Source organism: Lipophrys pholis (assembly GCF_963383615.2).
Source record: "Lipophrys pholis genome assembly, chromosome: 12".
NCBI lineage: Eukaryota > Metazoa > Chordata > Actinopteri > Blenniiformes > Blenniidae > Lipophrys > Lipophrys pholis.
Genome location: NC_137641.1, coordinates 23,449,719 through 23,477,128, shown reverse-complemented (window position 1 = coordinate 23,477,128; position 27,410 = coordinate 23,449,719). Strand labels below are relative to the sequence as shown.

The following is a 27,410-nucleotide window of genomic DNA, read 5'->3' as shown; positions in this document are numbered from 1 at the left end:
AAAACTAATTTGGATTACCTTGTCTCCTAAGATTCTGCTGCCTCAAGTGAAAATACACACTTAGTTTTGGTATATCTTGAGCTAATAGTCTGAATGTGTAAATTAAGTGATACTAAGAGCTCACAGAAAAGAATGAAGAACAAAAAGGGAGTGAAGTGGTCGCCTCACAGCAAGGAGGTTCCATTCCAGGCGTGGGCCTTTTTGTTTGGTGTTTGCGTGTTTTTTCTTTTGACTACGGGCTTTCGCCGCCATTTAATAGAAATCTATAATGTATGTGAAGGAGTTTGTGTGTGATGGCTGTTCTCTGTGTGTTAACGCTGTGGAAAATGCACCGGTGACCTGAAAGTTGTTCTTGAGGATGGATAAATTAACTAAATTGCACATCTTTTCACATCTTTTCACATCCAAAATTGTACTTAATCACATTATTGAAGCTTGTTGTTTCTTTCCTCCACTGCTTAAACGTATTAGTAAGATCTGCTGGCCATTTCCTGACTTCAATAAGATTAAGTATAATAGCTTCATGACAAATTCAGCTATTCCAAAACCTGAATTATCCCAAAACTCTACCTAAATGTTGAGAGACAATTATTTTATGTACCATAGCAAACTCCAAGTGTTTTACTAGACTTTCTTCCGTGTTTGCTACTGTTCACTGCTGCTGATTGGTGAACTGGACAGGTCTGTACAGGTCAACTGTTGTGGCATAGAGGTTAAAGTAGTGGGACTATGACTCACACGTCAAAGTTTGATTCCCACTGAAGGTTGTGTCATTTGGTTTAAAAAAAAACATGCCGATCCTATACTGCTGTGGTACCTACAGAAAGGAACATCTGAGATAGTCAGAAATCAGGTAGTGTAGAAGAGGGTATAGTTTTATTTTTGATCCATTCAGCCCCTTTTTCTTCAAAATGTGCAAATAACTTCACAAGCTTCAATGATGAATCTGTTTTCTCGAGTGTCACGTTTCTTCCTTAAAGTACCTTGACTCTGACTTTTAAGAGATAATCTGATCAAGTGAGACTCCGGCTTTCAGAAATGACCTTCATCAGAGGTTTGAATCTACTGTGGGCAAAGACACGTTACACACCTGGTCCGATCACTCCTCCATCACAAGGAACAGTGAGCTGAGCCCCACATTTACTTTCAAATCTTCAGTCAAAGCAGAGACGCCACGTACCCTCAAATGCTGTTCTTGCGGTCAGGCCATTGTGTTAACTTCACCAGCCTGCAGCCCTCAGAAACACTCCAGACCTATGCTGTGGCATCAATTTAATGTTAATTTTGAAAACTGTCTCCATCATTAATCTAAATTTGTGTTGTTACAGTGACTAGACTGTTGTAATCTGATGAGGCAAAAAGACAAAAAACACAAAAGGTTTTTGGTTTCATAAATGTTTATTGCACTCAGATAATGAACAATACACACATGAATCTGACTACACAGAGATGCCTGTCATGTGTTCGACACATTGGAAAATTCACAACCTCCGAGGGACAAAACCTGACGAACGCCGGGGTTTGGTTCATGAACAGAACGAGATTTTACAAACCAGTAGTATCAATTAATTAACTCTATGCAGTGAAATGACTTACTTCCAATGAAATACAGTAAAACATGTTCAGAGATGATGTGACACTGATGCTCACCACACTTACACAAGGACACTTGATTTTTCTGGCATTTTATGCTTTTTCTGTCACTTGAATATTCTCTAGCAACGACTACTTCGAGTGATCACTTAAAATAAGTGCAGCACTAAGGACGGAAATTAATTGGGATGGAGAGGATGACATGCAGCTGAGAGAGTCTGGAATCGAACGCTGAGATATACTGTGTAGCATGAGCCAACAATGGAACGAATACATCACCTAAAACATAATAGCACGAGGATATGACTGTGACTCAACTCGATACTTAAAACTAAAAAAAAAAAAAAAATGTATCCCCTAATCTCTGCTGCTCACGTAGTAATATTACACACAGATTATTGTTTATGATACATTTTGATTCTTGAGATATGTATATTTGAATGTTGCTGTTTATCAGGGCTCCAGGTGCAGGGTTAAGGTCAGCTTTGTGAGATTATTAATTTTTAAGGCTGAGTCAGTATACGATCTGCTCTAATGAGCAAACCTGGACTGGAAGATACACTTAAATATTTATGACTTTATGGACACAGCATGTTATATAGATTATTGATACAGGGATTCCAATGATTAACTTGAGTCCCTATATTTAGGTAAATACTTAAAAAAAAAAAAAGTGTTTTTGATCTTAAACTTGCTTCAATTAACCTCCAAATTTAGCAAATGTTAGAAAAAAAATAGAGATTTATACATATGCCAAAAGTTTTACATCAGCTTACTTTTCACCTGCATCATGGCTGTTTTCGTCACCAAGAACAATCAACACTCGAGAAATGGGATTGCAAATTATCTTGTGTTGAGTGAACACCTGAGAAAGACGGAGCAATACTGAAACAATCCAGTGTAACAAAGTCAGATTTGGGGGGGGGGGGGGTTCCGGGCGATTCGTACATCATTACCCCAGCAGTGCTATTTTAACCCCACCCCCCTGCCAGCTGCGATGCCTGCCCGCCACTGTGCAACCAGAAGGCAGAAACAAGGAAACAATGGCATGGTGCACGCCGTCTGAATTAAACGTCAGATTTGAACAAGTACCGTAAACACTTTTCTGATTATAGACATCTGCTTTTAGCCTGTTTGCTGCTCCAGCTATTTTATGTCAGCCATGCCGACAAAACACTTCCAAGCCATTTACTGAAGAGTGTAATGTGTAGCTGACTTTAAGCCCCTCTGGTATAAAACTAACGGACCCTTAAACTCTCAAAAACCTTGCAAACAACATCGATCATGTGGGATTTTAGAGCATTTCTGTTCATAGCAGACGCAGCTCTGTCTGAGAGGCAGGACTGAAAATAGGGGGCTCTTAGGTTTCGTCATTCGAAATAAAATTGCTTCACACTAATCTTGGCGCTGGAGGTTAACCAAAAAGCAAACAGGTGAGGTCTGAAATTGAGGTGAAACCGCCGACTGAGCCGAACAGCTGGAATCTGATCCAGACCAGATGAGCAGAAGCAGATGTTACTTTCTCCTGCCACATAGTATGAAGCTGTAAGTGTGACGCTGTGGCTGTGTTTCTTAAGAAAGATTAAATGGAACACGCATGAAAAGAATGCCGTTTGAAGATCAGACAGTAGAGTTTAGTGACCTTTGCTTGAAAAATGTCATTGAACATGAAAAAAAAGACTGCACAAAAATATCAACAGTTTTCTCACATTGTGACAAAAATACAGGCTTGCCAGGTTGTATTAAAAATATAAATGGCTCAGGAAAAAATATAATGCAATAACACTCCTTCAGATTACCATTAAATAAGCTCAGCAGAATACTTATATGTCACACATAAAATATGTTCCAGACAATTTAAGGAATAAATATATAGCCATATATTTGTAGTGAATGGCCATTGCCCCAAATAGCCTCCACATCATGTTTTGCAGTTTGCCGCCATCTAAGTTTATTCAACATGCTGTTATTGTTGTTCCCTGAATGTTACTGGGTGCATTCCAGCGAATGCTGGTACTTGCTTACCGTTGTGTCTTTTAACTAACTGCACAGTAAACTTTAAAGCTGCCAGCTGCATTCAGCAACAATTTTAGTCTATGCTACTCAAACCGAAAAGTAGGAAACAGTGACGTGTCAGTAATAAAGTGCTTTACAGGCCAAAAGCCTCAATATCCTTCCATCCAAATGTAAATACATGTTCGTTTTCAGCTCCTCTCTTTCCTGCTGCTAAGCTGTGCCAAATCTATGAAAGCCATGCATCATCTTAGACCGTCAACTTAATGGTGGATAAATCAGCCGATGACAGGAGGAATATCATCTGCACTTTGTGCCTCAGTAGCTTTGACTCGCCAGCGCCTTTAATCCCCCCAAAAAATGTCTTTCACTGTTGTGACCCATTGAAATAACCACATTATGTCTTGAAATAATACCCAATGCTTTTTTTAAACTGTTAAAAGAACACAAATTTAATTAGTCAATGGAAGCTGGAGTGAGAATTGTCTGGGCTGCAGCCAAACTAAAGTGACAAATAATAGCATATCTATCCCTTTTCAAAAGAACACAGCGTTACCGATTTTAACCTTTTAAAAGCTGTCAAGATCAAGGGGAATAACACTGTTAATATTTGTCATCTAGGAAGTGGAAGAATGTCTCCTCTGAATGTATGTGTAGACTTTAACACAATGGTCCCAACAATCCAGCACAAGCAGTTGTCCTTTCTGGGTCGTGGTCACTCCGACCGGGCAGGTCAGACCTTCCTGGATGAGGATATTGAATCCGCCTTCTTTGGGAAACTGGAGGATTTCTTTCCTGCCACTGTCCGTGACCAGCAAGTCCCCGTTGGCATCCACACACATGCCAGTGATACAGCGGAAGTCCTCTGTGTCTGAGAAGAAGTGGCTGAGCTGTTTACCAAGCTGGCCATCAGTACCCACGGACCCAATGGAGAAGCCCCCCTCCAGATGGGGCTCATTGTGGCGTTTCTCAAAGTTTAATGCCAATCCCTGGGTGAAATACACTGTGCCTGCTGCGTCGCACGTCACAAACTTGGGCCGCACAGCAGAGCAGAGTCGATTGTAGCTGACCACACCGACATTCCGGTCGACAGCGAGACACCACAGCTTACCGCCTTCCACGTCAGACACCACAAACTGGCCTGATGGCATTGCAGCAATGCCCCAAGGTTTAATCAGCTGGTTTTTGTGGCAGGCCACGCAATGTCCATCCATAGTGTAGACTTTAACGGAGTTGTCATAATTGTCTGTGACACCAATCAGGCCTTGAGGGGTGACGGCAATGGATAACGGGATGAGGTTGGGCAGGTCGGCTCCAAGAAAACTCAGCACGAAGTTGTCGATGCTGCTTGCGTTGCGTCGAATTTCACGCTGGAAACCTTTGCGATTAAAAATCTGGATGCGGTTGTTACCCCGATCAGCGACCAGTACCTCACCCTGTGGTGTCACGCAGATGCTGACGGGTAGATTGAACATGCCAGGCAGAGTTCCCTTACAGCCCATCTTCTTCACAAACTGGCACACGGGGGGCCCTGAACTTGCTCCTGCTGCTCCCGGTGAGCCCCCTCCTGCATCCATGGACTTGGATTTAAAGCTGCCCGGGGAGCCACAGACTGTCTCCTCTACTGCTGCAACCATGTCAATATCTCGGTAAATATCCAGCGGAGCCGCTGCTGCACCACCTACTGCCCCGGCTACATTTTCCACATCACCCTCAAGTGCAATCTCTAACCCGCTTTCCTCGTCATCTGTATTGACCGTGTAAGTGTTTGTGGTCAACTGGCCTACTTCTAAACGTTTGGTGTGCTCTGTTCTGACCAGCTCTGGCTCCTGCAGCTGAAACATGGTGGGCAAGCTGCTTCTCAAATCCAGCTCCTCGTCATCACTGTCTCCGCCGTCGTCCTTCAGCAAGGCAATGTCACTCTGCCTCACGCGCATCGTCAGATAATCACAGCGAGACACCACTTTAACCTCTGCAATATTCAGAAGATAGGTCTGCTCCTCCAGGACCTGAGCATTGAGCTTTTCCACTTCAGCCATGGACGTTGTAAACATCCTTCTAGATCTGCTGAGCTCCTCTTGAAGACGAAGCTCGGCGGTAGTGTAATCCTGCTGGGCGGCCCGGTACTTCAGTCTCAAAGACTTGGTGATGCTTTCGATCGCTGTCTTTTTCTTCTGAATCTCACCTATAATGTCGCGGAGAGCATCCAGCTTGCCACCGAGTTCTTTGCGACGCTGCTCTGCGGCGACCCTGATAGGCTGGACTGAATGACCTTCCTGCAGGTGACCCTCACCTTTGCACAGCTCGCAGAGAACTGTGACACAGTCGTAACAGTACTGTCTCGGGAGGCGGTTGCAGCAGGACTTGCACATCAAGGCGGCAGCAGCAGCACTGCAGGATATGGTGCAGTCCAGGATCTTCAGCACGGTGAGATTATCGGCCAGCTGGGAGATGCTACTCATGCGGGAGACTTTGCTACAGAAAGGGCAGCGTACGCCGTTGATGGTGTTCGCCAGCAGCTTCTCCAGACACTGCCGGCACACCGTGTGACCACACTGCAGGAGCTTGGGCCTCATCTGGTCCTGGTTGTAGGTCTCCAAGCAGATGGGGCATTCAAGAACCTCCCTCATCAGGTCTGGGTCGAGTGGGGATTCTGCCACTGCCATCGTGCTCCTTTTCCCTAAGAGAAAAATATAGTTTGTTTGTCCATGATGAGATATTATTAAGATCACGAAAAGATACAGAATTGCAGGCTGTAAAATACGACGGAAGACAAACATTTGCAAGGTGAAGACCTGCGAGTAGAACAGCAACAATCTTAATTCTAATGTCTTAATTGGCATGTTGTTCATGTGCATGTTTCAGTCAACACATTAACAAAAACAAAGGCTGCTCGTCGTCAACAGTCACATCAGTTTATGCAAGCGGTTGTCACGCGTTGCTTGCACTCTAGTTTGTAAAGAGGGGAAAAAAGCGGTGCTGTCAATGAAAGTTGAGCTAATCGACGAGCCTCGAGTGCTAACTGACATATGATCGTGTCGTGCAACGCTAATGGCAAGCGACGGTACAAGGTATTATATAACCACACTATCTGGCGCAGCCGTTGCTATTTATTGATTGTCATATCCACAGTCAAGCGTTAAATCCAGTTGTTTTCTAAGACCCGAGGCCGCTGCACAAGGCTGCTGCAGCTGCTGCTAACCTAACCCGACACGAGTGCTCCTAAACAACGTGACGGGGGCTGATAACTGAGGGACGAGCATTTAAGATCACGATATACGGCTCGTCGTCGTGTTTTTCCGCCCCCGCCGTCCTTCCCGTTTCATAACGTTACCTTTTCTTGGGTGTTTGCTGGTTGTTTGTGTTGAGGTTTGGATGGGCGTGCTGTCTCTCTGTTGCTGCAGCTGCTAGTGAAAGACTGCAGTGGTGACGTCTTTACGTACGCAACGCTGGCCTGTGACGTTATACGCACGGCGCAGAGCTCGACGCCATGAAGTGCCTTTTGCGCATGCGCGTTTGGAGCATCGACTATCCATGCTGCTCCTTAGTTATTTCATTGTACTTTGGTCAGTTTTATACATAGATATACTGCTTTATGAAAAAGTACTCTTTAGGTTGAAGAGATATTCATACGAACAGATGAAATTAATGGAAAATTAAATACTTTTCAGCAGCCAACGTCAATATTCTAAGACTGTTCTACCTTTTAAATGCATGGTTCCGGTTTATTTGTAAAACAATGAGTAATTTGTTTCTGCTGCAACCCCATAAGTCGCCTCTGCTTGTTCTGCATTCATTTCACCCTATCCACTAGTGTTACACGACCAACCATCTCCATGTCTTCGTAAACGTTATACATGAATCTTCTCTAATGTATTTATCTTCTCCTCCTGGCTGCTCCATCTTCAACATCCTGTGACCAATATATCCAGTATCTCTCATCAGCATCTGTCCAAACCATGTCATCCAGGCCTCTCTAGCATCCTTCTCTGATCCTTTTCTTTTAGCCTGGTCATTCCTGGTCACTCATACTGAAAAACAGGACAATTTGATTAATTACAACAGCAAGTGTCTCATAATCGTGTCATAACTTTCCTAAATGTAATACCTGCGTTTAAAGAAAAATCTAATTGTTGTCTTACTTTTAATAAAACCTGGAATAGCTCGAGAACAACCACTAGATGTCAGCATAAGCTCAAGTTGTTCATGCAGCGGCTGCAGTTTCCCACAGTTCACTTACAGTAACTACCTATTTGTGTATTTCTGTATTTGTGAATTAAAAATTTGAATATGTGAAGAACAAATATGCTGACCAAGATTTTTCAAAGCCCTGTTTCTGTGAATTGATTAAAGAGATTCATATCAAGCAATAACATCACTGTACATAGTGATTATAAGCAACTGCAGCTGTCTTGGAATGTTAACCTTTGCTGTTAACCCTGGCTACAGTAAATGTGTCCCTTATGAATAACTATTCTGCTTCTCTACAAACACATTTTAATTAACAAAAGCAGTGCAAGATCAATGGCTGCTGAGTTCACCCCATTCATCTCTTCGATACTCATGTTTGCTAACCAGTGTTGCATAAGCATTGTATTCATTCACCATAGAAAGAAGCTGTCAAAATTTAGACAGAGGCAAAGTGACGGATCGCACCATAACATACACAAAAGTATATGTGGTGCAGTTTAATGTCACATTATGTCTGCAAAGGTTGTCACTTGTGCTCAAATTTCTGCAAAAATGCACAGTGCATAAAACGTAGATTAACTCTACGAGGAAAATAGACCGCTTTGCTAAATTATTTTCAAACTGATTTTAAGTAGAAACACTTAAAAGGTTCCAAAAGTAAAAAATAGAAGTTGAGAACACATTTTTAGCCATAGACATTACCTTGGCTTTGTTTTACGTTCTTCAAAATACCTAATGGTGCCGATTTCTTAATGAAATGCAGTTGTTTGCATTGATGTAAAGCGGCTGTGATTTCAGATGAAATGAGTAAAAGTGCTTGAGACTGGAACAAATTCACTCTGGCTGCAGCTTGATGAATGTATTGGAAGAGCTGGGTGACAACAGCTCTTTTCTGTGTCTGTGTTGCCTCAAGGACTGAATGTAATTTGGCTCATGGGCCACCCCTTGAGACTGTTTACATACTGTTACACATGAGGTTACCACCCACCCTTTCAACTGCCGACTGGCGCTGTACAGACACACACAGGGAGCGTGTCACAAAGACACGTAAATAGACCAACTTCTCCTCCTTCCACAAATTTACACAAAAGATCACAATTTCCTCTGAGGACAAAGGGTCATCTCCTTGGTGTTTGAGGTGTTTTTCTTTGTTTGTTTGTTTTGTTTTGTTTTCTTGTGAGAATGTAGACGTTTCAGTGACCCATGGCACAGAAATAAGGTCAAATGAGGTTATCTATAATATTATCTTACAAAAATTTACTTTGGAAAAAAAAATCCTGTACTTATTTATTTTTGATGTTTCAAAATGTCTTCTTCTGTTATTGTTATGGTATGTTTGCCCTCTAATTTCAGCAGTGTGAGTGTTAACAGACAAAAAGCCATGCATCTTTAAATTAGAGTTATACTATATAGAGTAATCGGCTGTTTGCCACAATAAAAAAAAAAAGCTTGTTATTTCTGTGAGAGGATGCGAATACTGCTCTGAATTTAATACTTACAGCAACCATGGCTGAAACCATCAAGCTGATAAACAGTAGAGCAACAACTGTCCTAGTGGAGCTTGGATACAAGACAGATACAGTGCATAAGGAATGGTATCCCCCATGGAAAAGAGGGTTAGAGGCTAAGATAAAGGCAGCATGGAGAGAAGTGAGCCAGCTGGCAGAGATACATAAAGAGAACTTGGTGGAAAAAGGGGTACCTAGAAAATACAACAAGCTCTCCATCCCTGAACCACTTGAAACAACTAAGCAGAGGTTGAAGCCAGGAGAATAAACAGGATGTTCTCCACTCAACCAGCTAAGGTGCCCTCTCAATGGCAGGGAAATAACAAGCAGGTCGGACCCACCAAGACCTAGGATGGAAAAATACTGGAAATACCTCTGGGAAAGAGAAGCATCACACAACACAGATGTCCAATGACTAGTGGAACTGACCACAGAGCAAAAAATGGTGAACATCTCTGTGGAAGACCTCCTAGAAAGAGGGGTTGGACATCACCAGGCCTCAATATTACAGACAACACAAAGGCACTAATCATGGCAGCACAAGAACAGGTATTAAGCCCAAGTGCCATAGAGGCCGGGTTTATCATAGTAGACCAGATCCAAGTTGCAGGCGGTGCAAAGATCCTCAGAGACGGTCCGGCACATAGGAGCAGAGTGTAGGATGCAAGCAGGACCAGCATACATGCAGAGACACAAACAAGTGGCTGGGATAGTGTAGAGAAACATCTTTGCTCAGTGTGGACAAGAAGTACCCAAATTGCAATGGGACATCCCCTGAATGTGGTTGAGAACAAAAACCAAATCCGCTGAGACTTCAGCTTCCAGACTGACAAACAGCCGCGAGCTAACCAATGGAACATTTCGGTGGGTGACAAACAACAGAAGAGGGCAGGTATTATAGATGTGGCAGTACCAGCTGACAGCAACACCAAAAGGAAAGAACACAAAAAAGGTTGTGGAGTAACATGGGTTGAAAGAACAGCTGGAACAGTTGCGGAGGGTTAAAGCCGATGTGGTCCCTGTCGTAGTAGGAGCACTCGGGGTCGTGACCCCCAAACTAGGAGAGCGACTGCAGCAGCTCCCAGGAACAACATCTGAAGCCTCTGTCCTAGGAATAGCAAAGATACTGTGCAGAACCCTCAAACTCCTAGGCCTCTGGTAGAGGACCTGAGGTTGAGAGTGATACAGATATAAGGGTGAGACAGGATTTGTTTATACATGTGCGTGTGTTTTATTAACCTTTTTTATAAGTTAAAGACTTTGTCCAATGGAAATAATCCATGAAATGTTTCCACATGTAATAATTGTTATAATAGTAATGTAAACTGTCACCAGTTTTTTTTTGCCACAGTATGTTCACAGTGTATTTGTCCTGCTTGATCTTGAGAATTCTTTGAGTGCTTCATTTTACTGTCATTGAAATGGTATTGAGAAAATAACTAATGTGAAACAACAACTTTAATTGGTCTGAAATAGTTCACCTTGAATTGATGCTGGGGAGTATTTCTGCTGTCTGACTTCCGTCCTCAAACTGTGTCCACTTGTACTCTTATTGATCCTTTGTGTGTGTGTGTGCGTGTGTGTGTGCGTGTGTGTGTGCGTGTGTGTGTGCAAACTGCATTGCAATTATTTTTAAATTGTTTTTCATGAAAGCCAGCCTTTGATGTATACTTTAGCTACTCGCAGAGATCCATCATCGCTTTTTTGTAAAACTCACATTTACTCCTTCTGTTATTATAAATGAACACAAAAGCACATCTGTCGCAGCAACACAGATGGCTGCGCTGCTCAGCTGTAACATGTGGCCTGATGTGTCCTCCAAGTCAAACACTCAACACCCAAGTAGCAATTTCTCCCGTTTCCACTCCTCCACTGCTTCTGTTTTTCTGGCGATGTGTTATTTTCTCACTTAGAGAGGAAATGGAAAAAAAAAGAGAGAAAAAAATTCAACAAACTCCAGTGAGAACATCAAACAGTGATAATTGATACTCAGGAGAAGAGCACGCCCTCCCTCCTCACTCCATCCTCCTCACATTCACCTTTTGTCTATGGAAGCTGATGCCAGTAAGGGATTAGTTATTTTTTATTTTTTATTTTGCAGCTGGATCCAGATGCTGACTGTCAATGCAACACAGTGACTGTGAATCTCCTTTCCCACTCCAAATGAGGATTCATTTTTGTACCAAAATAGGTCTGAGAGACTTAAGAAAAAAAAAAGAGTGATTGTATCATAGGGAAAGAGTACATGTAAAAGTGAAACAGTTCTGATATTTTAACCACTACCACTAATTAACAAAACTCCCTGTTGTTGGTAGTTGTATATTTTTATCTCCACTCTTTCTTATCTGCATACCATCCCTTTCTCTCCTGCCTACCCTTTCAGAGGCAACAGATCAGGGAGTTGGCGCAGGAGGGCGGCGTGAGTTGAAGTCAGTTCCCTTCATCAGCTACCTGTCGGCACTGCAGAAAAGCCAGCTGTTGTCTGATGACATGGTGAACGGCGTGGAGATCCGCTGCGAGGAAAAGGGCAGTTGTCCAGCTGGTTGCCACCTGTGCCATCACCAGGCCGTGATGGGAGGAGTGACAGGCAGAGGCCGCAACGGTAACGGCAGGACCGGTGAGCAGCCTTCCCCCATCCCCGTTCTGCTGGAAGTCAGCCGTGTCGTGCCCCTTTACAGCCTGGTCCAAGACAACGTCACCAAAGAGGTGAGGGAGCAAATGGGGGATGAAGCAGTGTATGTGTGGGTGTTATCACATGATTCCTACTGTTGTGGTTACATACATACAGTACTTAGAGCTGTTTACACACACACGCACACACACTTGATGGGGGGGAAAAAAAGCAAGTACTCAAAGGAAATCCATTAAAAGATTTTAGGTGAATACATATCAGTGTGTGTGTGTCTGATTGTGGATTTGCATGCAGATGTGTGTGTAAAGGAAGAGAGACAACCTCTGACTATCAAAGTAAGCATGTCAAAGTGAAGTATAAATGATGTCATACATTATTTTCTGTTTAAGTAGAAATATTATACTTGTATGATTGTTGATTTTCACTTTTTAGTGATAAAAAATATAGATATTGTATGCAAAAGTAGACAATCATTCTTTTCAATGTATTTTATGAATCGGAAACTGTAAAGTGCCATTTACAGGTTTATTTGTAGATTTATGGATTTGTTTAGTTTTTTTGTTTATTTTACACTTTATCCTATAACTCCTGCAAATGACAAACATCCCATAATCTGTTTGGCATCCTTTGCACCCCCCCTTTTCTTCTGCAAGACTCATTCATGATACCGTTTATTTTGCTTGTGTCTGGTCATATTCTTTGTAGTAGTGGCGTAATCATTTCTTCAAACTGTGCTGTCCTCTGAAAATCGATGCAGTAGTAGCAATACACCTCTAGGTGGCATCAGTACGTTAACTTTGGCCATTGGAAATGAGCACTGTACAGAGGGCATAAAAAAAGATGACATCATAGTTTTCTCTTGTGGGGAAGTCGTTGTGTACATGTGTGCAATGTGGTGTGTGTGTGTGTGTGTGTGTGCATACACAACCGAATGTAATGTCAGCTTAATGGCCGCATGCTGTGTTTATGATTCATCCTGTAGAAGAAGTCTTTGGATGTTTTCTCAGTGAAAGTTAATCATATCAGATATCGTCTCCTTAAGCTAATTTTGAAGGGGGCTCTGTCTCCTCTTGACATTTAGTTGACCACATTTGCTCTGTTTGGACCCTCAGCTCGACATTGTCTTTCTGCCCGACATCTGGCGCACGTGTACCGTGTGCGTGTGCAAGCTGAGAGGTGTTTGCAGGTGACTCACACCCGACACACATGTCTGCATTTGGATGCAGGCACCGGATTAGTTTCATGCCCTCCCTTATCAAGCTTTAATCACATTACCTCCTGAAATTCCATATGTGTATAGATGCATATATTTATTTCATATATACGCTCTCATGATAACACATGCACAACATAGCATCCTGTACGTGCTTCCCATAACAAGCGCCACAGTCCCAAAGAAAAGAAGGCACAATCAATAGCAGACGGCCCCTTGTGGGCCTCATCAATGCTTAAACGTGAGGGAGAGCAAAATGTCTCTTTTCCCTCTCTTCCAAACACCTCACCATCCATCCTTCTCTCTCCCTCTACCCACCCGTGGTCTTCTGGGGATGTGGAGAGTGAGATGTATGAGGAGGAGGAAAAGGGGTAGACTGCAGTGAATCGCTCTGGCAAGCCCATCTGAGGTAGCTTGAGGCAGGATTATTAGCTTCTTATTGATGTCATCGACCTCTTGGGAGGGAGGGAGTCCATCACTCTGCTCCTCTTTTTCCTTGCTTTCTCGTCTTCTTTTGGCCACAGCTGCTGCTAGTCAGAATGGCACATACTGTACGTATATTGCTTTAAAGACGAGTGACAACCTGCCCCTCTGCACATACAATCACTTACTCACTCCGTCTCTCTTTCGCTCTCATTCAGTTCCTCTCGTCCCTTCCCTCGTTCCCTCTCGTTCTGTGTGTGTCTGTCTCTCAGACACAATTTTGCTTGCGACTATCTTTCTACTTGGCTGGGTCTATCAGGAAAGACAGCTGCCATGTTGCAAAAGCTTTCTCAGAGATGAGGTCCGTTTTCTTTTACATTAAATCCCACAAAAGCAGCCTAAGTAGAGGCTGGGTTGTCCGGTTTATAATTGGTTAGACTAAGATCACGATCTCATCTATGTGTATATGCCGATCCATTTATCTATCTATGTGTGTGTGTATGCCCGTCTGTCATGCACCTGTTACTGTACCTTCTATTTCTCTTCTATCTCAGCTACCTGCATCTTTTATTGACCTTTCTCTGGCTGCTTGACGTTTTGACAATATATGTCATATCTCTTTCACCTCAATCCCATGTTAACCCAAAAGTGGTTTTGATCACAAGAAGTGACCCTTTCTTGTAAATAAAACCACCAGAAGTGGATTGGATGATTTTCTTCTTTTTTTTTTTTTTTTTTTTTATCAAACAGGAGAATAATAAAATACAATTCAACAGAAATTATACTAAAATCACAAACTTCTGAACATGAATTAAACATATTTAAAAGTAAAAGCCTAATCACTGATTTGATTGTTTGGTGTCTCTCTGTTAAAAGCCCCTAGAAATGACTGATTGTATTTAGTGCTAAATGAATAAAGTTGAATTGAATTGTTATGAATAACAACCTGTGTTCAAAATGTAGAAGAAATAGCCTAGACTTAGTCTTATAGTATTGATATGTTTACTGTAAGTTGCCCCATCAGGATTACAAACAATAAAAAGGACAAAATTGGGGAGGAAAACTGAAACGAAACAAAATAAAATCAAGTGAATTGAGAGACAAAAAAGTCTGAAGACTCTGCTTGCTTCTTAGATTTCACCGTGACAAAAAAAGGAGTATAAACTAGTTCACCAACATTATCGCTGATTAGTTGAAGAAATATGGAAAATAATCCAGTGGAGTCTGATCCATTCACATTGGCTGTAATACTCGGAACATGCTGGCTTCATGCAATCAAAAAGAGGCAACAACATATTGCCCAACTTGCGTTAAAAATATATTTTAATCGAAATATAATGCAATGATACTTGTTTCCACAGCACAAGTAATGCCCAAAACTCTCTAAATTGGGAACTCATGTTGTTTTACTGTAAGAGTAAAGCACACTAACATTTACATATGTTTTGTGTTGTTTAGATTTCTCTGTAAATATCCAGAATGAGACCAGAACTGACAATATGGACAAAGTAGGAATGCCATGTATAATGGTCATCCATTTATCCTTTCTGGGATATGAACTGCTTTCATAACTATCCAAATCTGACTTTTGTTTTCTTTTTACCTGTGTACATCTATAAATTGGGTCTATAAAATAACATTCATAGATTTTTTGTTTTTTTGGGGGTTGGCTGGAATCAAACCTGGCCTTGACTTGATTTTGACTGGAACCAGTCTCGGAATAGAATTGGACTTATCTCAGGTGGTCTTACAAATGGGCCTGATGTGTGCGTGTGAATACACACGTGCACACACTGCCTCCCACTGACTGCTTCAGTGCCACAGAAAAATACCTCAGTGGATAAATAAATAAGCTTACGTCTGTGGTACTTGCCAGTACTCCTATGCCCTGTGTTGCTGTGACTGAATTATGGCAAACCTTTTGAACAAATTGGTTGTGAGTCTAATGGGTCAGAATGCTCTATATCTTGCAGAGTGGCCGCTGTCATGCTCTCACCGTAACCCAGTGCTGCAGCCCCTCAAGGGGCGTGTCTCACAACATTTTCAGCGGGATAGATGGGAGTTGGCAGGTTCAGTATGAAAGTGGTAGCAGCATTAAGTATGATGTACTTAAGCTAGAGGGAGAAAGTTATATACAGTTTAGCCTTTTTATTGAGCCCTTTTACCACTGTAGGTCAAAGTGTGCATTTGAAAATGTTCTTACAGACATGCATCAAGTCAAACAAAATCAGCAAGGGTCATATTTTATAAGAAACACTTAGTCATTGACAATGTGAGGTATGCTGATATACCTCAAAGGCTACTGCGACCGCATTCAGGTCAGACCCATTAGTCTTCAGTAAATGAAAGGTAACAGAGTTGGATTGAGATTTGCTGACTCGCTCAGCCAGACAAAGGAGTGCTGGATTGCTGTCCTGCTGGCTGATTGAATGTTTTTCAATAAGTTTTGATGCATTTGGCTGAAAATGCTCCTCTATACATTCGTAATTGCTGGCATCAGCAGTGAAATCATCAATAAATCCTGGTATGCCAGCACTCATGGTGGCAATAGGTCCTCAAGCCAAAACAAAACTGAAAGTTAAGTGTAACTTTTCCAATTTGCATTTAGTGTGGGTTCCGTCAAAAATCATAACAGTTCTCCCAAAAATTTGATATAACTCCCAAAAATTTAATTTGAGTCTGATTTTTCGCTGAATAATAGCTCATCTGATTTAAAACTGAAATCCATAGATATTTCCATGAGAATACGAAAGGAAAACTGTCAATTGTTAAGTCATCCTTATTTTCAAACCATCCTATGGCTCATCTTTTATCTTCACTTTGTTCTTGAGGTCAGATCACTGATGATTGTTCAGACCTGACACATCAAGGACCCAACCCCACCTGGTGTTTGAGGACCCTGTCAACCTCTGGGTGAACTAACCCTCGAGCTGCCCCCAATGTCCCATTTCCTGGAAGCGCTACTTCTGAAAACATTCCTAGAAGCAGCCTATCGGTTTCTTTGTTAACACCATTAGTCTTGAATGATTGGAAAGGCCACATAAATGATTTGATGAAAACACAAACATGCACACACACACACACACACACACAAACACACACACACACACACACACACACGCTTAGGACCCCATGATGGTGTGTTGTTTGTGCTGACTTCGACTCTTTACCACCACTGGTGATTATCTTATAAATCAATACTGTGGGCCAGCTGGGCAGTGTTTTTGTGTATTAGCCCCTGAATACGGACAGTAATATGGTCAGCATAGACTAGACAAACAGATTAATACATTAAAGAGGTCACATTAGCATCCCTTGCCTTCTTCTAAGTCACGACAGGCTTCGATGAGCGAGAACGGTCCAAATTGTGTTTTGGTGCCAGTGAGTCTGCAGCATCTAAATGACGTCAAAGCTTGGAATTTGTGGCTGGAGTTGTTGCTGATGCTCATTGGCTTTGCTGTTCGCTGGTCTTGTCTGCCATTCAAAGCAGGGAGTGATTGCATTTCAGGTCAATTCATTCACAATTGATCAGGTCTGTGGAGATGAATTGTGGCATATCTGTGAGGTAATAGATCCATGTGTCATTGTAACAACAGGGGCATCGCCAGTTTCTGTCACGACTGCATAAAATATGACCTTACACCGTTGCTACTGATGTTCAGAAAGATCTCCCTTGTCAAAACACTGGCTTTTCTAACAAGAAGCATAATTTATGGAGCTTCTTTCTTCCCCTTATCTGGTCAACGCTGAATGTGTATGGATTTGTGGTTTTCTGGGAAATGCCTGACATGTGGTTAATCAGTACCGTATAGAGTAGCCTACCAATGTCAAATGTGACTTTTCTTGTAACTACAATCATCACAGAATTACTCCGACCTGGGCTTTTGTGTGTGCTCTCACTACTGAAATATTTCAATACGAACCTAACCCAACCTTTGTTTTTCTCTCTTTCACCCACATTACAATATTGTTGTCATCATCACCACCACACACACTTCACGTATCATCACACTTCACATGTAATGACTCGGAAGCACCTTTTCTTGGTTCATCGTAAATCCCGAGCTCTGTTTTACCTCCTGCGAACTCCACCCAACTCCCTACCTCGTTCGCTAAACCACAAGTAGATTCCCTGTTTACCCAGTGGAGACTGGCTTGCATTACTCTTCAAACATAAACATGGTGGTAATCGCTTTGTCTGTTTTTCACATGTGCAGCCATGCAATCAAGCGCACAGGCCCATATGGGGTTTTTCTAGGAATCTGGTGGCGGTAAACGCATGGCGGTCCTGCGGTCTTCCTTTCGATTGTCCCTGGTATTGGAGGTCATTTCTCATATTCGTCTAGTCTACGTGCGTGCTCAGACCCCGAGTCCAAGTTTCTCATGTCGCCTTTGTCTGTGGCTTGCATCCCATTGACATGAGGTGGCAAGACTCCTGCTGCTGTTATTTTCTGGCAGCACTTACCCACATGAGTTCAGGAAAAGGGGAAAAATGTAATAACCTTTTTTTTGGGCTTTTCAAGCGGCTATTATATGGCCACGGATTACAGTACCCACTATAATAATTGCGCATTCATCAGGCTCATTTAGAGACCCTTGAATGGGAGGACATGCGTATAACGAGAAGAGACTTGATGGCTGAAGGATCCATATTTTACTGAACACTTTAACAGTTGGAAGTCTCCTTTTTCACACCTTCGTACTGTCCTATTTTCTTTGGTTCCGTGAGCCTCGCCATCTTTTTCCCGCACTCCTTCTTCTGCCACTAATTTAGGTCACTTTCACTCTCAAGGTACCTCACTTTGAGTGAATCTAAGTAGCACTGGAAGAAGTCAGTTCCCATGAAACTCTGTTGAGCCTCCTTTACAACCAACAATACAGTGTTGTGGAAATGCAAGCATCAGCTTCTAAGTGCATACCCTGACTCTTTTTTTGGCGAGGCTGTCTGCCTTTCTGGTCAGGACTATGACCAAAGTCATCTCAAATGTCACTTCCACTAATCAACACACTGCAGAAATCTTCCTTGGCATTTCTCCAATGAAATGAAACGGCCAACTGTGGAAATCAATCATTGCAGTTTTGTGCGTGCACATTTGCATGCGCCCATGTGTACATTGCTGCAAGTGCGCAGTAGCCTCAGTGATGTGCGTGTGTGGTCTCTTCACTTACTTTGCTTTCAAATAAGTGAATGCCATGGTGTATTGGAACAAAGGAGTGGCTCCTCACTGCTCTTTGTTGGAAGCCTGGTACCCAATGATAATGTTTCCGGATGGTTCCAGCGTCTTATTTGTGTGACCATGATCAAGCACATCTCCAAAGTAGTCTGCATGAGGCAGCACTGCCAACCAGTTAGAGCACATAAATAACTGAGTGCTCCATTGATCCGTAGTGTGGCAGGGGGAGCCAGAGTGCTTGCGAACTCCCTTGAACTCACTCTCTATCATGCCTGTGGCTTTAGGGAAAGCCCTGACATTATACTTTATTGCTTTAACTGTTATATTGGCATTTTGCTGCCTTTTAGAGGATGACTGAGCTTCTGTCTTTGATTTTTTTTTTTCTTCTCTCACTCGTTAATGAAGTAGCACAAGGAGATGTTAGGAGATGATGTCACCTCTTAATATCTCACTCCCCACCCTCTCCATCCCCTTCACAGCCAGAACCGCAGCGACACCGACGGATCTCACACACAAACGTACACATAGAATAGGGGGAGGTGGGGAGTGTCGCAGCTTTCACACCTCCATCATAAAAGTCACGGTGCATCTACAATATCACAGTGTAAGCTTGTCGATGTTAGTGAGATGTTCCTGTCTTCCGGTAATTGGGAATGGTGGGTATGAAAAGGTCACTCGTTGTCGGGGGTGGGGGGTATGGGTGGGTGTGTTTTGTGTCTGCTACTGCTTCTGTTTTTATGCGACCGATTTTGAGTTTTGGACGGGTGTGTAAAGTGAGCACATTTTTTGCCTTTCACACTTACTCGAAGAACTTGTAAGGGCAATGTTATTATGAGATATGATCACACTCATGCTTAATGTTATGTGACTGTGATCAGGAAAGAGTGTCATCATATGGAAAGAAGTGTGTGGGTCCTGTGTGTGTCCTCATTTGATTTCCTTTGTGGGTTCCAGCATACCTTGTGCGTACCAAATTGCTTGACCCTAAAACAATGCCTATTTCAAGAGTTAAGATAAAGCTTTAGAGCTAAGGTTACGAGTAGGTGAAGTAAATGTAATTAGTTGTGATGGCTAGTGAATGCATTACGTCAATTAATATGTGTGTGTGTGTGTGTGTGTGTGTGTGTGTGTGTGTGTGTGTGTGTGTGTGTGTGTGTGTGTGTGTGTGTGTATGCGGATGTGCTTGGATATGGGAGGCACTGTCAAAGTAAGGGAAGGTGGGCGGGGTGGGAGATGGGGGTGGGGTAGCTGGACAGGGAGCACATGTTCTAAGAGATAATTGCATTTCTCTCACCTGTTACCCTTTACAGGCCTTCAGGAGTGCCACAATGAGCTCATACTGGTGTGCTGGAAAGGGCGATGTCATTGATAACTGGTGTCGCTGTGACCTGAGTGCCTTCAGCAAAGATGGCCTGCCTAACTGCAGTCCCCTCAGGCAGCCAATGTAAGTGTGAGCTGACACCATGACACCTAAGAATTCATGCACAAGAGAGATTTTATGGATGCATACGCTGAAGCACTGCAGGGGCACTCACATGTACACGTAGGCACACACACACACACACACACACACACACACACACACACACACACACACCTGTCTCTACCTGACTCCAGGGGTCCCAGGGAAAGCTGTAGGCACAAGCACAGTCCCCGAAGTTCTAATAACTGTCAGTCGCCCCTGAAAAGAACATCCTCTCATCCGAGGTGTCCTAATAATACTCTTGAGGCTCTTGCTCATCATCTCTTCTCATAGGATCGGAAGTTGAAAGGGAAATGCACTAGATGATCACACAATTAAAGCATTACATTTTGTAGTGTGAGGATTAAGTTAAGATTAGCTAATAGGGTCATGTGGCTATTTACACAAACATTAGTTTTCAAATGTGCTAAAGTAGTGTGATGATCCCTCAGACTTTGACTGAGCTCTCTGGGGATTTTAACTGATGTTTGTCCCTCCTTTCTGAGAGGACGAGGGAGAAGGGTCCGGTTGGTAGAGGAGGTTCACCTGAGGTAACTTTTAGTAATTTCTCTCTCTTAGTTCTCCCAGTGAGATCATTCAAGTCATGTAGTAGTTTGGTTTAGTTTCTTTTCGGGCCAAAAAAACACTTTGATATTGGTGAAAATATTCCGCCGACTTGGTTTGATCAGGTCAGAACTGACAACCTCAGCAAATGCAGTCAAGGAGTAGACAATTTTACTCAAAAGTTTCTCGAAAAACCCCAAACTTCATAAACAGGATGTTTAGGTAGTTCAGCAGTGATGCAATAGGGTGTTAATAATCAAAGTAACAATAGAAAAATGGACTTACAAGCTCCGTGTGAAGGTAAAAGCATTTGACAGGCAAAAATGGTAGCTGATCCAGCTGACTACTGAATATAGTTTTGTCCAACTTATTTTGATGTTCACAACCCAAATCCAATCCAATAACATCTGTGGATGAGATCTGCACAATTTGCACTTGTAAACAAGACTAAAGCTATAAGGAGTCAATCGTTAAGTTTTTTGAGCAGAAGTCATACCAGACATCTAAAGACAAAGGTACTAGTTGAGCGGGTGTCGTACACTAGACTGACCTACAGAAAATAAATGCACAGTATATGATAAATGTACTTAATTTAAAAGCCTTGCACTTTGAGGAAAATGTAAATTTTGGTGGATTTTTTTTTTTTTCTCATCCAAGATTCAGTCCTCAATTAAGCCTTGGTGTTAATCATTTAGATTCCGTCCACTCTAAAAGTTTTTGGGTCCGTTGAGAATATCCTGAAGTGCTCTTTTCTGGCTGAGCATGTGCATTTCAGACCTCCAGTTGCCAGGGTGGCTGACTTCCTGCCAACATTTGGCACATATGAATGCCAGAAAAGAATTTACTGAATCATCATTTGGTGACATTTCAGATTTTACTGCAGCACACAGATAAAACAAGTACTGTAATTGTTCTTCAACAGCTGTTTCATTTGTAATGATTAAGCGAAGAACAAAAAGTCTCTGTTATTTAGATTGCGTCACGTAATCTTGCAATTGAAAACTGTTTCCTTGGACCCAGATATATATAGTGTTACAATAAATGCTGTTTATACGGTTTATGAGCACTTTCTACTCCACCACAATGGATTTCTCCATACTAAACCTAGATGCTGCCCATATTTTCTTCTTTGAAGCACAAAGGATATGTACTATTCACATTCCCACTTTAATTTGTTCTGATCTGTTAGTTTGCGCCTCGCCCCTTACCTGGAGCCCTCGAGCACAATGGTGGCCCTGGAGTGGATGGATGTGGAACCTTTGATCGGCTGCAAAATTTCGGACTACATTATCCAGCATAAACGAGTGGAGGATCCCTCAGAGGCGGAGGTCTACACAGGTAGATGATGATGTCCATTACTTGTTTCTTCTGTTCCAAAACTGTTTGGGTTGTTTCATGCAATGTTTGTTAACTTGATGTTTGTTAAAAAGGCTTTAAGAGAAAATCCTTCATGTATAGCTCACAGGTTTTTACATACTCAAAGATGAACTGACTAGATTTCAGTGAGGATATGTCCAGTGACTATTGACTACATTCAAAATTTGACCCAATTTACAGTTCAATGTTTTGAAACGTCCCTCCAAAAAAACAGTGTGTGTCATAAAAGTCTTTAATCACAATCTTCATCAACATGTTCAGATTGTGTGTTCATGCTGATCATGTATCATCATCATCCTGAAGCCTGAAGCGAGTCAAGTGGGGTCACTGTATTAATAAGTTGTGTGAAAAGAAAAAAAAAAAAAAAAAAAAAAAAAAAAAAAAAAAAAAATAAGTTGTGTTATTATTATCCCACCTGGCAGAGTCACAGTCTCAGGGTAAACAATATCACCACAAGTAGCAGCAGTTGTTGCTCTGTGCAAATTCAACTCTAAATATCTGAGATTAATGTGGATATGAATTACTCCAATGGAGTCATTGTTTGTCTACATGCTGCATTGTTTTGATGTTTTAAATGAAAGTACTTCCCATCACTTTTGTCAGAGAGCATCTCTTGAATTCGAGCCACTGGAAGAATGATTGCTGTCTGGTGATCGCATGCATCTATCGCGCATATCTAGAAAAACGGACAAAACCTTACAGTTAAAAAACTTAAAATAAGAAAGTGATCTATATCTGACATCCTGTTGCATTTGTCTTATTTAGTGACTGTTCTTCAATATGTGGTCAAACTCTAAATGTCAACCACAGATAAAGAAAGTTAACTGCTGACTATGTTTTTATAAATAAAGCACTGACTCGTCATGACTTTACCTTTATAAAGTCATGACGAGTCAGTGAAATCGATGGATGAAATCGAAATTTGAATCTCGAGAAAATTGACCTGGTTTATTATATCTTGCAGAGAAACTATTGAGAAATCTCATGATTGTCTAATGTATACATATACTGGTGATATACAGTTTTTTGTTGTTTTTTTATATCTCACTGTCTATGGAACTAATTGCCCCTGTAGAGTACAATAAGGCCTGACTTGACTTGATCATGCATGTGGTCAAAATAAACTCATAGTTTTCATTTCAACTAATGGGGAAGAGATGAAGATGAAAGTCGTGATGAGAGCAGAAACGAAATGCCAAGATAATAGATGTAAATGAAGTTTAATGAGTTATTAAGAAGAGCTAAATTATATTTGGAGTGAATGACGAAGTTTTGATCTGGATACAGAACAGAAGCAGGAGTTTAGATTAGAAAAGCTGACGTAGGGCAAGTCGTCAGGCTCCATAAATGGTGCTGACCATTGTGCTGTAGTGCTAGGGAAGTGGTCATGTTTGTGACGAGAGCCTGTGGTGAGTCAGAGGAAAAGGGCAAGATTTAATAATATTGGAGAAATGAGGTGGTCTGGAATGAGCTGGCTTTAGACATTGCGAGGTATGGACAGGCCATCCATCACCCCTGGGAAGACTGAATCGTGGGCACCAGTGAGAAAGATAGGCTACAGAAAGCTCGACGCAGACATGCTGGCCAAGGTGAAGCCAGAAGGGGCAGATGGTGTCGGTGACTCATTTCGCAATGTGCCAGTCACCTCTAGGAGTCTTGTGGTAAGACAGAGCACAAAACAAATTAAGAAGTGATTGTTTTCATCTTTTACTTTTCCATTGTGTCTTGCTTGCTTTCTTATAGTGAGGCTGTATGATTTTCTGTTGAGTTTCTGGGTCAAATCGGAATAGATCTTTTACGATGGAACGTTGATATTTTGTACGTCATTTAGCATGTAGAACATTTTAAATCCTTCGCATCTTAGTTTGGCTTTTAATGGCAAATACTAAAAAGTGAAGTTATTCAAACCCTCCATTGTTCTCCCAAACCGGGACTGCTGCAATAGATTTATGAAATAATCACTACCTCTTAAAAAACAAGATCGTGTTCCCTTCACTGAGCAATAGCTGCACATAGTAGAAAGGTAGGATTTTCTCACTCTTACTTTGATTTATTTGGGAAATTATGGGTTTTAGACTCCTTTAGGCCAATTGCTGAGTTCTTATTTAAGGACCCTCACTCAAGCACTTTCTAGGAAAGTGAACGTGCATTGAAACTAAAACCTGAGACAAACATCAAGTTAGTAACAAACTCCAGAGGAACGTGTTCTCAGTGCTCAGCCATGCGTCAGTGTTCTTTTTGGAGCTCTTTTCACCCACAGACAGACACAAATAAACAGATTGTCCAATGTAAGCTGAGACTGAAACCAGTTTGTTGGCCAGGCAGAAGCTCTAATGGAGCAGCTCGGGGATAAACACTTTGCCCGGGGGCATCTTGGTGGTTTTTTGGAAAGCAAGTGCTTCTCCCTCATTTTCCCTGTTCATATTTTCCAAGACTGTGTAATGATTTGAACCAATAATCTTACAGTCAGGCCTTCTTCTCCAACATGTAAGGGTGGGTACACACTAGGGATTATTCGGCTGAATTACAGTAAAGCCATATTTGACAATCGTAAGGAAAAATCCTGATCCAAAGCTTAAGGCAGGGATGACAGCTGGCAAAATGGGACAGTGTGAGGTGAGAGTCTGTTTGCATATTTGAAAAAAAATAAATAAATAAATAACTATATCATGGAAAAGAAGACCATTAGAAATGAAGCACAAAGATACTTCACAAGGTTTTTATGTGATCAATTTCAGCAATTTATTCTGAACTCCTCAATTTTTGAAAGGGGGAATGAGCAGGACCAACACTATACTGGCATCTGATTCCAGTAATGCTATTTTTATTTATTTTTTAATTAATCAAAGTTTTTTAACACGTGACTGCCAGACATTCGTCTTGCTTCAGTCGGTCACAGACTGAAATCTGTTTTATTTACTAAAAGGATGTGAAGGCGTGATATTTTAAAAAGTCATATCACTGAACGCAAAAGGCTGGAAAACATGACAAACATGGTGAGCTGTGAAGAAGGAGAATTTAATTTGCCAACAGTAGACGGTAAAGGCAACACCTGCATCCAGGAAGTGGGATTCTGCCAGTGATAGCATCCGCAAGGGCTGAGGCTGCAGTCGCATCCACTGAACACGGCTTCATGCCTGTGTGTGAGAGAGACAGAAGATAGACAGGCACACACAGACACTCAGCCATGCTGAGTATGACTCACACACCCAAAGCACACACGTTCAGCCATGTGCACACTCATACAGATGGCAGACGGAGAGTCAGTGTGGAGATGCAGACACTTGGATCCAGCACTCGTTGGGTTCCCAAAGCCATGTTTCTATGTCAGTGCTGTCTAGACGTGGCGAGAAGAGACAGTATTCCTCTATTTTTAAGGTCAGGAATGTGACAGTGAGAATAAATAGGTGCAGAGATTTGGTTTCCTCATTTGCATGAGAGACTTGATACTGATGTCATTCGTTGGGAAAACACTTTACTGCCTGGTGTTTTCCGGCTGTTACACATTTTTACAAGGCCATTCAAGCAAGCTGGTAGTGTGATATCAATTAAATATGCTTTCAAATTGGTTTTTTTTTTGTATTTTATTAATTTCACATGTCACCATCTAAAATCTAGTATAAAAACATCAAAACGCCTTGGATCACAGTATATTAATGTGCACTGGCTTATTCTGTAAATTAATACTTTTAAATGTTCCCAATTTACAGATTTTACCCGTATTTGAGCTGGAATATGAGGCGATAACTTGTTCATAAAAGGCTAAATATCTGTGTTCACTCCAGTTTTCACCGAAGATGAGACATTTCTGTTTGTGCAAAGCAGTTTTTTTTTTTCCAGAAGACGGTTAATAAGCTGATTCGAATGACGTAATGTGCCACTCTTTTTTGGCTCAGGTTTTTCATCTGTAACAACTTCCTGCATGAATGGATGCAATCATGGAGTCCTTGAAAATCTTCACAGTGAATCTTCTGTTTCTCCAAGCTAATATTCACAAATGTTGCTGATGTGACTCCTTCCAGCACGGTGATGTGTAAAGATACTGCACCTCTTGCTCCTTACTGGCAACAGGATATCTGTGTTCAGTGGATATGTTATCTGAAACTGGAGCATGTTTATTTATTTTTTTATTATATTTTTATTTCTAGATACTTGATTTAGTTAAAAAAAAAAAACTGACATCATCATTATAATATTTGGTATAAGGATTTTCTATACAGCTAACACATATATACACATTTTATTAAAATGACACGTTACCTATATATGAGTGTTGACCAAAAAGGAGTCATTACCGTTTGATTTCGGTTGACTTAGCTTTGCAATCAACAAACAATGGCCGTAAAAGCAGTGTGCATATTGAGATGACATTTTAAAATGTTCTTTGTGTTTCACTTGTGTCCTCCTGCAACTTTATGACCTCCATTGTTTTAATATTTATTAGCCTAAAGACAATCTGATCTTTTCTTGAAGACTTCTCCCCGGTCCCTCACAAATCTTCTCTCTGGGGTCAACAGCAACTGGAAGATATTTGCTGCTTTGATGTGCAAAAGGAGAACAGCGGAGCTCTTAGTTCATATATCTTGTTGTTTATAAGGACAAGATGCCCCAGTAGAAGCCCTCAGTGATCCTGCCACGACTCAGGCCGTGACCCATATAGGCGCTGTTGTGGCACTTTAGGAGTGAATTGTGCTCTTTCTTTGACAGTATGCAACATTCCAAGAAACCCCAATTCAATTTCACTAATTACGTCCGCCAAGGACATAATAAAATCATCAGCTTATATGTTATCTGTCTGTATGTCTGTTAGCAAGTTTACGTCAAAACTACTGCATGGATTTTGTTGAAACTTTTACCACGGATAGATATTAGGCCATGGAAGATGCAATTACATTTTGGAAGTGATCCGGATCGGGATTCTGGATCTGGATTTATTTTTATTGGCTTTTAAGGATTATGTCAAAACTACATGACAGATTTTCAGCTATTTGTTGTTGTTGTTTTTTTTACTTTTTTTGAGTCCCGGTCAGCCTTTGGTGGATGTCAGAAATCTCTGATTGCTCTGAGAGTTTACTTCTACAGCCATGTCAAAATTAATTCATGTCAAAAGGCTCTTATACATGAATCTGCTTCATGTTGTTACACTCAAGGCTTCTTTCAGTGCTGTCATCACAGTGCTATATATATATATTTTTTTTTTTTTTTTTTTTTTTAAAGTTGTTTGCTTGAAGCAAAAGAAGAAAAACATGCATTCAAAGAA

The 27,410-nt window shown here is 41.5% G+C and overlaps 2 protein-coding genes across 2 annotated transcripts in view; one reads left to right on the top strand and one right to left on the bottom strand.

The window, feature by feature from the left end:
- astn2 (astrotactin 2) overlaps positions 1–27,410 on the top strand; it is a 271,116-nt gene that overhangs the window by 215,643 nt on the left and 28,063 nt on the right. The window contains exons 17-19 of the mRNA XM_080476263.1: positions 11,689–12,011; positions 20,058–20,191; positions 21,963–22,111. Coding sequence (XP_080332389.1) covers positions 11,689–12,011; positions 20,058–20,191; positions 21,963–22,111 — 606 coding nt within the window. The remainder of the gene's footprint in view (positions 1–11,688; positions 12,012–20,057; positions 20,192–21,962; positions 22,112–27,410) is intronic.
- On the bottom strand, positions 1,391–7,012 carry trim32 (tripartite motif containing 32). The gene is made up of 2 exons (XM_080476264.1): positions 6,941–7,012; positions 1,391–6,286 (listed from the first exon to the last, which is right to left on the bottom strand). The coding sequence occupies exon 2, from the start codon at positions 6,270–6,272 to the stop codon at positions 4,224–4,226; it is 2,049 nt and encodes a 682-aa protein (XP_080332390.1). The 5' UTR covers positions 6,273–6,286; positions 6,941–7,012; the 3' UTR covers positions 1,391–4,223.

Coding starts and splice junctions, on each gene's coding strand:
- trim32 (XM_080476264.1), bottom strand. CDS start 6,272: ATGGCAGTGGCAGAATCCCCACTCGACCCAGACCTGATGAGGGAGGTT.